General features: G+C 42.6%; 7 protein-coding genes across 7 annotated transcripts; 4 read left to right on the top strand and 3 right to left on the bottom strand.

Annotated features, from left to right (window-relative positions):
• Positions 1-364: 364 nt before the first annotated feature.
• LACBIDRAFT_312838 (uncharacterized protein) lies at positions 365-589 on the top strand (the record flags this gene model as incomplete). The annotated part of the gene is made up of 1 exon (XM_001888445.1): positions 365-589. The coding sequence occupies one exon, from the start codon at positions 365-367 to the stop codon at positions 587-589; it is 225 nt and encodes a 74-aa protein (XP_001888480.1).
• Positions 590-2,770: 2,181 nt separating this feature from the next.
• On the top strand, positions 2,771-3,235 carry LACBIDRAFT_312837 (uncharacterized protein; the record flags this gene model as incomplete). The annotated part of the gene is made up of 1 exon (XM_001888444.1): positions 2,771-3,235. One exon carries the CDS (start codon positions 2,771-2,773, stop codon positions 3,233-3,235), a length of 465 nt encoding a protein of 154 aa, XP_001888479.1.
• Positions 3,236-3,244: 9 nt separating this feature from the next.
• Positions 3,245-5,212, top strand: LACBIDRAFT_333741 (uncharacterized protein; the record flags this gene model as incomplete). Its single annotated transcript, XM_001888443.1, has 7 exons — positions 3,245-3,982; positions 4,057-4,098; positions 4,194-4,259; positions 4,380-4,506; positions 4,673-4,690; positions 4,749-5,006; positions 5,079-5,212. The coding sequence occupies 7 exons, from the start codon at positions 3,245-3,247 to the stop codon at positions 5,210-5,212; spliced, it is 1,383 nt and encodes a 460-aa protein (XP_001888478.1).
• Positions 5,213-7,180: 1,968 nt separating this feature from the next.
• On the bottom strand, positions 7,181-8,649 carry LACBIDRAFT_333740 (uncharacterized protein; the record flags this gene model as incomplete). Its single annotated transcript, XM_001888395.1, has 6 exons — positions 7,181-7,238; positions 7,278-7,372; positions 7,486-7,545; positions 7,902-8,002; positions 8,268-8,372; positions 8,550-8,649. The coding sequence occupies 6 exons, from the start codon at positions 8,647-8,649 to the stop codon at positions 7,181-7,183; spliced, it is 519 nt and encodes a 172-aa protein (XP_001888430.1).
• Positions 8,650-8,671: 22 nt separating this feature from the next.
• Positions 8,672-8,836, top strand: LACBIDRAFT_312835 (uncharacterized protein; the record flags this gene model as incomplete). Its single annotated transcript, XM_001888442.1, has 1 exon — positions 8,672-8,836. The coding sequence occupies one exon, from the start codon at positions 8,672-8,674 to the stop codon at positions 8,834-8,836; it is 165 nt and encodes a 54-aa protein (XP_001888477.1).
• Positions 8,837-8,969: 133 nt separating this feature from the next.
• On the bottom strand, positions 8,970-10,364 carry LACBIDRAFT_333739 (uncharacterized protein; the record flags this gene model as incomplete). Its single annotated transcript, XM_001888394.1, has 6 exons — positions 8,970-9,016; positions 9,086-9,117; positions 9,368-9,441; positions 9,548-9,594; positions 9,635-9,836; positions 10,263-10,364. 6 exons carry the CDS (start codon positions 10,362-10,364, stop codon positions 8,970-8,972), a joined length of 504 nt encoding a protein of 167 aa, XP_001888429.1.
• A 1,132-nt stretch (positions 10,365-11,496) lies between these two features.
• Positions 11,497-11,760, bottom strand: LACBIDRAFT_312834 (uncharacterized protein; the record flags this gene model as incomplete). The annotated part of the gene is made up of 1 exon (XM_001888393.1): positions 11,497-11,760. One exon carries the CDS (start codon positions 11,758-11,760, stop codon positions 11,497-11,499), a length of 264 nt encoding a protein of 87 aa, XP_001888428.1.
• Between the last annotated feature and the right edge of the window lie 1,800 nt (positions 11,761-13,560).

Raw genomic sequence — 13,560 nt, 5'->3', positions numbered from 1 at the left:
AACGCAAAATAAACTCGCGTTCTCGCAACTGAGAAGAACTTTGGAACTTTGGTCAAGGGGGTCTTAGGATTCCAAAGTCCGACCAGGGGTTGGGTAGGTAGGTTAGCCGCAGGTGGAGAAAAAAAAATGGAACCCTCTATAAAACAGTCTTAGGATAGCCACAAGAGGTCATTTTCAGCCTCTAAGATGCTCCCAGAGTTGCGCATCAGCCTTATTAAACTATATGTAAGCATTACACTGTACCATTTTGATTGATTCAGCTATCACACATCATGCCCATTTTTTCTGACCTCGAAAATATTTTTTCTCAATTTTCTCAATCTTCTAAGATTTTGAGTGATGGTCAACTTATCAAATCAACGTAATGTTGATTTCAAAACACCTTGCTGAAGGTCAAGTAAAACTACAAAGCCAGATACATCAAGGACTGGGGTATCCTGTATACTATCTAGTGTTTGAAAGTCCGGTTCGGTCCGGTTTTTTGATGCCCAGGGGCGTTAACCGTAACCGGTCTGCCTTTTCCCCAGAAGTCAAAAGACCAGACCGGACCGCAAAAAGACCGCAGACCGCGGTTTTTTGCGGTCTATAGACCGGTTTCGGTCTGCATCGGTTTTAACCGGTTTATGACCGGTCTTTAGGCCAATATTTTAAAATTATGAATCTGTAAATTTATTAACATCTCTAATAGCTTCAAAACGAGCCCAAGAACGTTACATTCCATTAGGAATCGGTGCTTCTATAAAATAAGTCTGGTACATCTATTATTCCCAAAAGTAATTTACATTTTAATTCATATCTCTCTCGTTTTTTTACCAAATCGTACGTTCTTGGGTGCGTTTTAAAGGGTATTTAAGGGGCTACAAAAGACCGGTCCAAACCGGTCAAGACCGGTTCACGTTAACCGGTCTTTTTGCGGTCTTTACATTTCAAAAATAAAAGACCGTAACCGCAGGTCCGGTCTTTTGCAGTCTTGGTCCGGTCTGGTTACGGTCTTTTTCCAGTCACGAGACCGGACTTCCAAACACTAATACTATCAGTGTTAGTATGTAGTAATCACATATGTATTGCTTGTAACATTTTGGGTTGGTGAAGGTGTGAAGGGAGAAAATAATCATGTGAATGATGTCATATTACTATATATAGACATGTGCCTGATTACGTAGGTAGGTAGGTCAAGCTGGCGACTGCTTAAAAAAAAAATTGACTCCTGGTATTTTTTTTCCCATCCTAGGACCCCCTTGACTTTGGTCATGTTGAATACTTAATCAATCCCTCCGCCACTGAAACAATTGCAAGCTATGACTATTTCAATAGTATTGAGTCCTTCACCGCGTGTTTTACAGCAGTAATAAAAAGTTTGAGAGATATGCATGTATTGAAAGACCTGTTGAGAAATTCTCTCCTCCTTCGAAAAAAAAAAAAAAGAAAAGAAAACTGCAAGCGAACCACATCGAAACATATCCCTCCGTCCTTCACTTGGAAAAAAGCAGTAGGTATTCAAAATAGTTACCAGGGAGTCATTAATGATCTATGTCAATGACAATCCCTCTGCATCAGTGCCTTCAGAAATGTCCCCATGGTCACCTATCAGTGCACCACGCTCCCTTAACTCCAGAAGCAAGTGCTCTAAAGACCAAGAGCAATTGGGATCGTCAACCAGGCAATCAAAAAGTCTTTTGTACAATGAGATTGCTTCAGTGAGGTCATGTAAGAGGTTGCCTTCATCAAACCACATTAGGAGGACAATAGAAAGGTGTTTGCAAGGGGGTGGCAGAATGTGGATCCCGGATATAGGGTTGGGGGGGGGTCCGCTAGGGGGTTGAAATATTTTTTGTGACCTACTTTAGAAAAGTCCTGTCAATAAGCCAAATAGTTCCCAAAAGAAGTTGGGAAGTTCAAATGCACAGCAAACACCTAATTTACGTATTTACTGTCTGAAATTGTGACTGAGCCAAAAAAGTCAACGAACTTTTTTCTAACGCCGCTCAGGTTCGCAAAAAGTATGGCTAAGAAGAAGTGGGTCCCTATTTTATATATATATTCTAACTCAATACTGTATTACAGAAAAGCGTCGGGGTTTATGAGCGACAGCAAGCTTCATTGCCCAGAATGTGAACAAGATGTTCCCGTTGGAACAGGCGGCAACACAAATCTGCAGCAGCATATTGGATCAAGAGCATGCACAGCCACCATCTCATCAAGATGGCAGCAAAACATACCATCCATTTGCTCCTTTTTTGGACCAAAAATCCCACAAAACCCACCAATGACAAGCACGCCCCCGCTCCTTCATTCAGCAGTAGGGGTGGTGTCCAGCTTGACAAACAGATTCGAGAGCACAACCATATCCCAAAGTGCAATGCGAAGGGAGCCTTGTCCACTTGCCGTCACCTTACTTTCAAGGCTCAGAGCCAGTGTTGAAAGAATACCAAACGAGGTCCTGACCACTGATGGGGATCACCCCCTGGCAGTCTTTTCAGGGGATCCAACAGCCTACTCAAACGATGAACATGATGATTGGGAGGAAGTATTAAACCCTTTGATGAAGCAAGCCTTTGGTTGGGGGAAAGATGACGGAGCAGTAAATCCTGCCAGCCCAGATTTTGCATGTGCTCAAGAAGCTCTCTGACTTTACAGTCAATTTGCTTATTATTTAATCCTGCCTTACATCTGTGTCGACTTAAATCTGGATGAGCAGCTTTCACATCTAAGCACAGCAGCTCACCTTGCATTTTATCTCTATACTGACGGATCCACCAAAACGAGGTTCATGCCGAACCAATCCTTTGTCGACATCATGATCATGGTGAAAAATGCATACTTCTGTGTCGCAAAGTGTAAAGTTGACAATCTGAAGGGGGGTTTACACCTATTCCAGTTGGGGACTGATTGTCTAGAGGGATTCTTTGGGCTTATTAGAATGGCAATTGGAACTGATACAAATGTCGACATCATGCAACTTGGAAGCCATGCATCTGGGTTAGTTGAGGTTGCAGTAATACTGGTGCTACACCCTGAATGGGACCAATCACCTCACCGTCTGGGACTCAAAATGATTACAAAGGACATTACAATGGAAATTAACTCAAAGTTCGACCACATAAATCCAGCCAGTTGGCATGGATCTGCCAGTGTGGAAAGCATCAACTTACACATGGCGTGGATACTTGGGGAGCATGCTGCAATCAATTTAATACCAGAAGTGGAACAGGTTTTTGATGATGCAGTGCAGTGAAACCTTACCATGCTTTCTCCCTTTGGGACTCTCCTCGTTAACCAACATGATGAGGAGGAGGACAATTTCAACTGCTCAGAGCTCTCTGCACAATACCCGAGCAATGCCAATACCTGTGAGCAGGAAGCTTCTGAATGTGTATCGCACAGGACACACACCTTAGACGGTGATTTAGAGGATATGATTGCTGAGGAGTTGCCACATGGATCTATTTCTTCAGAGATACAGATTAATGGTCGTAAAACCACAAAGCCTCAAGCATTACGACAAAGAATGATGCATTGCATGAATCGCTTGTCAACTGATCAACTTAAATGGGTTCAAGAACTAACATGTTTTAATCCTTTGGAAGCTATGTCTCCCATTGACACCAAGCAAAGTGATTCCTCACCTTCGATACACATTGGCAATCCTATCACCGTCCTTGTGGAATGTGAGAAAAAACTCTACCTCGCTGTTGCACACATCAATCAGCTACATTTTGCTGGGAACGGGGATTTGATGACCCTCTGCACGCACCTTCTTGTTGACACCACGGCGAAAGTAAGCTTCCAAATTCTTCACATTGTCCCCACGACCATCGAGGATGATCCATCCAAAGAATACGACTGGTGCTGGGCTTGGAACATGGAAGCGACATGTCATGATGTCCCTGGTGAATTGATCCAACCAATTAACCCAGAATTTGTTTACAAGGATGGGAAGGCCATGTACCTCTTGGATTCCAACTTTCTCCTCACTGTCACAGTGTGTCACTGCTGACCTCCTCGATCGCTTGACCCATCAAAGTCTTCGAGGAGTACCTATGGTCTCATGAACAGATCATTTCCCATATCGCCTATTGGGGAAAGCCTGCTTCATTGGTGAGCACAAGGTTCAGGATGGCGTCGACGACTTGGAGGAGAAGTCTGTGTGTTCAAGATGCAGTTCTAAAACCCATGTTGATTTGTCAAAAAAGCAACGTGTATTAGAGCATATGGGTGCTCACATCTTATATGACTCTGCTAATCTGCAAAATCAAGAGGTGTGTGGTCTTACCCTGAGGCCAGCACCCATGTGCCAAATCTACATAAAAAAAACCCGAGGTGCTGATTGTAACTTCAGTGTCGACACTAAACGATCATCTTGCATCAACCTTATAAAGCATTTCAGCTGTTCCATAGCATCTGAAAGCATGGAAAGCTCACCCTGCACAAATTTCCCTACCAACTGCAGCCTTTGTCCACCAAAATCTGCTGCAGTATGGATGTACTCACTTGACACTCACTTTTGTGAGCGCCATAAGCTCTCACCAGCCAACTTTCCCATCCCATTCATTATCTCGGCACTTGAAAGGGAACACATGAAGAGTATCTGGGATAAGTGTTACAAGGAAAAAAAGAAGTGTTTGTTAAAAAAATGTACCCATAAACTGCTGGAAATTTTGGTGGCTCATAGCTTGTGACATGTGTTGCGGTAAGATTAGTCCTGCATTTAAATAATATCTTTTTTCTGATATTTTCACATACAAGAGCCAGAAAAGATGACGAGTCGGGATCAGAAGACAAGAGTGCGATGAATAGAGTCTGTGAAGGTGAAGAGAGTGGCAACAACAACGCTGTTGAGAAATCTGGAATGGGTGAAGATGTTGAGTGCCCAACTGACAAGGCTGTCAGAAAACAAATCAGGTCCATCATTCATGATCCCGATTCTGATGGCAACAATCATGACCCTTTACCTGTTGCCCATTCTGCTGAATCTGCTCTTGAGACCACGGATGATTGTGACCTAGGTTCTCCCCCATTCCCTACACTGACAGCTTGTTCAATTCTTGACACAGAACCTATAGATTGATCCTCACCAGAAATCCACATAAACCCCCAGGGGATTGACATTGGCTGTAATCTCGACCCTGTGCCTGTTCCCCAGGCCATTCTTCCAGAAGGCAACGATAACAGCAGCCAGCGCACATGTACATGTGGTCAAAAACGACCATGATTGGACCAAGGATGTCACAGTTGTGGGGAGGAGGTCAGTCTCATTGAGAGAGAGGGAGGAGATGCTATTGAATGCAAAGGAGAGGGTTGTGAGACTCTATGGGTGCGTAAATCTTTTGGAGATTATCAAATTGTTTGCTGATCAAGCCGTTCACTTTAGTTTCACATAAAATGCATGAAGGTTAGCTGTGCATTGAAGTCTTGGATGTGTCCCACTTGTATGGATATGGGGTGAAGCGTTGTCACACATAAAAACTCAAAAAATGTAACATAATACATGATTCAATTGATTGAGTATGTTCTTGACATAGGAAGTTGGAAAATTTCCTTTTTTGGGGGGAGTAGGGGGGTGGGGGGTTGGCCGAGGGTGCCCCAATTCTCCTTGTGACTGTATATCCAAATTCCATGTTCCGCCACCCCATTGATGTGGAAGGAAAGGGGTGACTCAGGGGAAGGGATTAAACTATCCCCTAAACAACCCAGGGTTTCCAAAGTGCTTGTGTAGAAACCTTGTTTCCACAAGAAGTAGAGCTCAGAATATTTGAAGTACACCACATGCACACAAGAGTCATGCATAAGTTCAAGTTGGCAGCAGGGGTCATCAACCTTTCAAGTAGCAAGGGACTATGGAAGGGAGCAGTGGCATCCTTAAACCACTCCCGCTCTCCTACATCTATGTAAGTATAGCTACCCATCCAAACCCTCATCTTGTAGCATCGTGTAGACCATGAACCAATATTATTTACCATGGTAACCACTTATCAAGCAGGTGCATCGCATCACGCGACGATACGTGTGCGACAAGGGATGTGCATGATGGAGGTCAACTCGTCGCTCTCTTCTCATGATGACCAGGGGAGCCAAGATCAATTTAAATTTGAGCACGACATGCGTCAGCATCTAGGAATTCAACTCCAACATGGGGTTCCTCAAAATAACCCATCGACTGATGGAAGGGGGATTTCTACCAAATGCAGAAGAAACCCAGGGTTCCACGCGGAAAGGGGGTTTCTGGTTAGATTGATCCCAGGGGAAGGATCGATTATCTGCTAAGACTTCCAATTGACTTTGGAGAGGTGTCAGTGTGTTGGCAAAACCCGGTTCTAAGGCTGGAATCGTGTTTGTCTTCGCCTTTGGTGCCTAACCCACCCCCAAGGTTCTGCAACAGAACTGTGCTCGCAGCACCAAAGTCTCTGACAAGCCAAGGGTGGTTGTCTTGGACGTCGATTTTGTTGTTGGTGGTTTTGTTATCTGGTTGGAACACGTCAGAATTAGTTGGGAGGTAGGATGGCATATCTCAAGTGGTAGTTTTCCGTTTCCTTCTGCCATCCCCATGTTCACAAATCCATTTACAGGTCCATAAAATACTTACTGCATAGAAATTAGACATAACATTATGCATCATCGCCATTTTGTGGCAGAAGCCAGCAGCCTCCGAAGACTTTATCTGAAGATCAAACTTATATTTTGAATATTTTCAGACCTTTTTACATTTCTGGATGAACGTTAATGTTTGCTTCCCCCCGTTTCAACCACTTACTACCAAGCCTCTGAAATAAACCAACATGATGTGGGACATTGATGAGACCTCACTCCAGGCCACAAGGCTCCCTTGGCCAAAATGATAATATCATCAAAATATCGTCTGACTGGTGACTCTGTGAGTTGACCCCCTGTCTATCGATAATTAACCATTTGCAATATTTCACTACCAATTCACTGTCTGTTAACACGTGTGCTTGATTTTTGCGTGTCTACACGAATAAATCTATTGTTTTGAAAAAGGTACACATCGCGAATTTGTCAAACATTGATAACCTTTTATTGTGAAGTGTTCCTTAATGCAAAGCCCCACTTTTAACAATAAGACCACCATGTCATCCGACAAGCTTTAAATTTAAGCAGTGACAATCAATAAGGACTTGGTAGGGACAAAGCAACCTAAACTAATGTTAGATGCGCTTGGCGCTCAATCGAAAGATACCGAGGCTTGGACGCCGGCGAGGTATAAAGTCCTGAATGACTCACTGTATTTCTCCAGGCTCAAATCGACCTAAACATCATACACATGGACTATTTCACCACCATCTCCAACACCTCCAACATCCCCACCAACTCTGAGGACGGAGGCAGCAGAGGTCAGGCTTTGGACATTGTTTGGCTGGATTGAGATATGATTTATTGTGTGACATATTTCGGGACCTAAGTTGAAATTTCTGCCGGGATGTTTAAGTTTTTTTATTCAAGCTCTAACCCAGAATCACCTTATTTTACCAGCGCTCGTGTCAACAACGCATCGTTTCGAGAGCCAGCAGTTCCCCTAATTAGGATGAACTATTGAACATATTCGTGTTAGCGTAATGAGATGGAGATACATGGGGTAGGTTGCACGTAGAATATCGTAAAAAGTGATATCCTGTTCTACGTTGGAAGTGTTATCCATTGGTGGGTATCAGGGTTCAGAGGTGACAATGATACTTCAATTTGGAATGTACAAGTGGTAAAATGTACAGTGAATATATCTCGCAGGTAGATGTACCATAATCAAGAACTTTAAATATTTGGTACAGATGCACCATGCCCTTCAATTTTGGTTTTTGGAGTACAGATATACCATAATCCGATATTTTTGATATTTTGGTACAGGTGTACCATGCCCTTCAATTTTGTTTTTTGGAGTACAGATGTACCATAATCAGATATTTTTGGTATTTTGGTACATATGTACCACACCCTTCAATTTTGGTTTTTGAAGTACAAATGTACCATGAACTACAAATTTTGCCTGGCCCTAGGCACAAATGAGTTATTTGTGTTCACGGATTTCTTGTATGTAAATATTTGATGTGTTTAAATATCATCCTCCCTTTCCTATATCTCATAGGATGCCAAAGTTATATACAATTATAAGGCCACAATAACTCATATATATATTCTAAGACTGGGAAATATTATTTTGGATGCTATAATGTTGCCCTGTGCAAACCAATTTCATTCATTTATAAACCACTGGATATTTGGCCAGGGATTGCCTAATTTGGATGGTGTGTACTTACTCATCATCACCCACACTGATCTGACAGCTCTTCTCCCCATGACTTCGGGACAGTGATATTGCCTTGTTTGGTTATCATCCGTAAAGTGGTGCTCAATCCAGGTAGCTGAAGAGGCACGTCAGCAGAAGTCTCACCATTTTCACAGCCCCGCCTTGTGTTGGCGCAACGTATTGTCTTCTGCCAATTGCTATCCAGGCAAGACATTGTCCCCCAAGACTCATTTCTCGTTTTCAATCGACATTGCAGGCTACACCATCAGATTTGGCAAAGGGGTCGACGTACCTTCGTCGTTTGATCGCTTCCTTGCCTTGCCGCCTCTCTTCCATCTCCACAAGGCCCACCACAACTTATCGACATTGGCCAAACACATTTGGAACGTCATTGATGTTCCACAACATCGCTGTATGTTACAGCTTTCTGAGTACTACTTTGCTTTAGTTCTGAGGCGATTACTTACCTCTTTGAAGGTTGTACATGCACATTGCCACCTTCTGAACATTTCCAAGCCTTTGCCACATCACCAACTATGCCCCAGTCACCTCCAACACAAGTCCGTCATCGATTTATGACGTTCAGCTGTTGATCTTTGAGGTAAGTCATAAGTTTTTGTTGTTATGCAACTATTCATGGACCTACCTTTCAGATTTAGCCATTTCAATGTTATCGTCTCCAACCAACCTTCCCAACGCTTGACACAACATATCAATGTCCGCCAAACATGTTGGGGATGTCGTTGATGTTGCGCATGTCTGTGACATGTTGTAGCTTTTGAATATATGTGAGTCTTGCATTGATTCCAGTACTGAATGTCCACTTACATGTTTGAAGGTCATCGACACATGCTATCGCCCTGTAAATGTTTCCACGTCACCAACTACGCCCTAACAGCATTCGACGCAAAAGGATCGATCGTACCTTGATTGTTTCCATGTGTTGCCAAGTCACCGCGCTCCCATCAACCTCTCCAAGGCTTGCCACGACTTATGCCAAACATGTTGAGGATGTTGTTGATGCTGTGCAAACACTGTTACATGCTGCCTGTCATAGCTTTGAAATATGTGTGAGTTTTACACTGCTTTGAGTTCTGAGGTGTTACTTACTTTTTCAAAGATCGTTTACGTGTGTTATATGCTTCCAAAAATTCTCCAGCCTTTGCAACATCACTAAATGCACCCTAGCCGCCCTCAATGCAAGTCTGTCTTCAATTAATGACAAGTCTGCTGTCGATTTTCAAAGTAACTCATAAGTTTTCATTGTTGTGCGAATATACATGGACTTACCTTTGAAAATTCAGCCATTTCAATGTTATTGCCTCCAATCCACCTTGCTAAGGCTCAACAGGACATATCAACATCCGCCAAACATACTAGGGACATCATTGATCTTCTGTAAACAAGCTGTCCATTGTAACCTGCAAATACATGTGAGTTTGACATTGATTGGAGGACCAAGTGTGGGGCCTGGAGCGCCAAGGGATGGGACACAGAAGACCCCGCCTAAGGTGAGAAGTCCGTGACACGCGGGAGTGAGGAAAGTGCAATCTGACGCGCTGACAAGATGCATGAACACCTAAACAACACACACACACACACACTAACACCTTAAACACTTATCACCACAGGTATGTGCTTGGTGCTTCAAGTTTGGGTTTGTACAGTAAATAGAATTACCATGCTTGTTTTGTGAGAACTTAAGTAGAAGTTCAGGGAAACGATTTTGTATATTTTATATCACTTGTCTAAGTCTAGTAGACCTTTTTGGAACAAACTGTATTGTTTTTACATGTGGGCACAAGTATAGAATTCGAAACTTAGTAGTTTTCGAAGGGAAACAGCTTTTATTGGGACTATCTCGGTGTTCTGGGATTGAGTTCTAACTGTATACGAAGAAATGACAAGGAAACTATGCTTTGTAGACTTTTGTAACTCCCTTGAGCTTTTATTATGCCTCTGATTCAATCCAAACTAGTCTTAAAGACTCTTCAAGCATGCTCACTTGGATTCCTCGGTAATAGTAGAGAGCTCTCTTACTAATTGACGAGACAACCTTACAAAAGCTTAGTGATCCCCACTTAACATGCTGGTTCCGGGCACACATTACTTATGTCTGCGAAGAAAATGACCTTTAATTGATTACACACTTATCCACTACCTCAGGTGCTACTGGGAGTGCGACAGCTGGTCAATGCGGGGGATAATTCCTTGTGTTTCAGCCTGCGCGCGTCCTCTTTTTACACTATTCTATGTTTTCTATTTATATTTACATGTCCGTGCGTTGTCCGGGAGGTCGGACGCATTAATACTGATTTTTAGTAAAGGTTTGAAGCGGCTCAATTGTGTGTGGCACAACTGAGCTGACTTCTTTTAAGTTTTCGTAGTGTTTTCTCTATTGTGGCAACGTGACGCATCAGTATTGATGCGTACGCAGGAGATTTTCTCTCTATTATTAGATACTATGCCTGGGTCTCAGACCGCATGGCAAATCGTTCATAGTTTTTCTCTTTTGGCTGACTTCGGAATATTTCATGAAGCCTAGTTTTCTTGGGTCAATGATGCCATGATTTGTGATGCGTTGATGCGCGTGATGAGTCTCTCCACATGACTTCTTGGATCATGCTTCGTAGCACGTGACCGAATGACTTCTTGCGTCAGGTACGCGTCAAGTTTCTACACTCGCGCGTTTATCTTTAGAATTAATATCCTTTAATCCATAGTAAAGTGAGACCCTGGTTTGGTGTAAACTCCAACACCCTGTGCTGAGGTGTTTTTACTCTAGGACACTCTGTAGTGTACTATTTCATGGTAGTGTAGCCTTTTATTAGACTTCGAGTATATTGAAGTGATTCGGTCACGAACCAACCGCAATTCCTACTGCCTAAGGCATGCACATTTCTCGGATGTAGACTTTAATCGACTAGACCGGGTTGCGTCTAACGATCCTTATGATCAATATGACTGTATTTCTACTATAGGAGGTTTTATAGGAGAAATTGCTAAAATTCGCATTTTTATGGGTGTATTGTTACACTCTGTATCAAAGGCTAGGATCAACGAGACATTGCCCACCTCCACCACAAGATCGGCAGATGCCATTTAAGCATCGAGAGCTGCTTTGATGCTTCCTCTCTGTCGAAGGATGAGGGGGTGGAAGGGAGGGTTGAGAGCCTGTGATGAAGACGGATTCTGATCTTGGCGTTGGGTCACCGCCATGGCCTTTGGAAGGTGGCACATCAACGAGCTTGGTGGATGGGGACTCGGAGCTGGCAGTGTTGGAGGAGGCAAGCTCTGCTTGGATGATGGATTCGAATGTCGTCAACGTATATTAGGATGTTTTCCAGTTTCAGATCTATGAGTGATATGTGATGTTGAGAGGTGGATGGTGAAGCCAAGGCATATGTACCTGTATGTATGATGCCACAACATCTGCACATGTAGTCAAGGCCAAAGACTCGGAGAACCTGCTTCGCAATTTGCTTGACGAGTTGCATGGGCATTGGGGGCTTCGCATTTGTTTTTGTTTTGATGGTGTTTGATCATGAGACTGAGTATACTGTATTACATTCTCTTCCAGCACGTCAAATACCATGCATATATGGGTACTGTTGGGCCCTTTGTGCTTAAAGTGGTCAAGGAAGCCGATTACACAAGAATGTCTAGGATGGGTCTGCGATGGTGATGGGGGTGGTGGGTTGGGCTTTGAGTCTTGACGAGGGGGCAACTAGGATCTATGTGGCCGACAACATAATGAGTCTGGATTAGTTTGATCTCGTCTAGGGCTGTTTCTTTGTACTTGGCTGCTGCTTTGCTCCCAGTAGGGTGTCTGCCTGCTAGATCGTGATGCAGTGGGCAAACTCGAACAATTCTTACTGACAGAATTTCCCCAGTAGTTTCTACCAGCTGGCAATCGGGATCTGTGTGAGACAGTATGATGCAATGGTGTCAAAAGTTCCTGAGAAAACACCTGTTGATGTCATTAAATTAGTTGTTGAGATCAGCTGAGTCATTTCCATATGGCGTCAATCAAACATCAACTTCGTGCACTGCCCCTTTGGGCAGTAAGTTGTTTGTTTGTACTTGCTGTTTCATTGCTAATTTCTTGAGTTTCATGCACAGATACCATGACCAAAAATTTCGAATATTTCACCATGCCATGCCATTCACATGGTATAGATGTACAATGGCCTTCAAATGTTATATTGCTGTATAGGCATACCATATTCAAAATTTTGAATATTCTGGTACTAATGTACCATGAACTTCAATTTTTTTTCCCTTAGTACGGACACACCACAATCAAGAATTGTGAATATCTTGGTATGAATGTACCATTGACTTCTAAGTTTTTTTGTGTACTAAAAGATTGCCTGATTATTTTGGTGTGGGTGCACCATGAACACAGATTTTATTCTCAAAGTGCAGATGTACAATAATCAAAAATTTTGAATGTCTCTGTACAGATGTACCGTACCTTTCAATATTGATTTTTTCCAGTGCAGACATACAATAATCAAAGATTGTAGACATTTCGGTACGAATGTACCAGACCCTTTACATTTTATTTTTTCTGTGCAGACATACCATGACCAAAAGTTTTAAATATTTTGGTACAGATACACTATGCCATTCAAATTTCATTTTCGCTGAACAAACAGAATTATTTTGGTATGGTTGTACCATGCACTCCAAATTTGGTTTCTGTGGCACATGTGTACCATACACCCTAAATCTCCCTTTGCTGTATGGATGTACCATCAATATAGACTTTCAATTTGCCAGTGGATCTGTACCATTAGCCAAGCATCCTGGTACAAATGTATTAGACACTTTCATAAATTTGACTTATTGTACATTCATACAGTCAAACACATTCCAACATAGTGGTGCATGTGCACCATGACTATAAATTTAAGGATTTATATTGAAGTACTCATCCATACTAAATTTGTATGTTACTGTACATATGTACTAACTACTTCACAAATTCTCCTCTAGCTAATGGTACATATAAACAAACACCATTACCCTGATACCCACCAGCAGGTATCAATTTAGATAGAGAACAGTATATAACTTTTTCCAGATCCTACATGCAACCTTTCCAATAATGCTAGGGAGATTTGGGTTCAATTCCCAGACAGAGTGAGAAGTTCTCTTGAGATGTGGTCCTTTTTTGAATAGCACATATAACGACACCCACAGTTTTAATCTTCAATGGTTGACCCACCCCTTCTGTGAGTGTTATCGTCAAAGGATGGCTGGTAGGTGGCTTTCTGAGACTGGGTGGAAACCGGCCT

The sequence above is a fragment of the Laccaria bicolor genome, genomic scaffold (assembly GCF_000143565.1).
Source record: "Laccaria bicolor S238N-H82 LACBIscaffold_55 genomic scaffold, whole genome shotgun sequence".
Lineage (NCBI taxonomy): Eukaryota > Fungi > Basidiomycota > Agaricomycetes > Agaricales > Hydnangiaceae > Laccaria > Laccaria bicolor.
The sequence above is the reverse complement of the archived record's forward strand: the minus strand, read 5'-3'. Positions and strand labels throughout refer to the sequence as shown.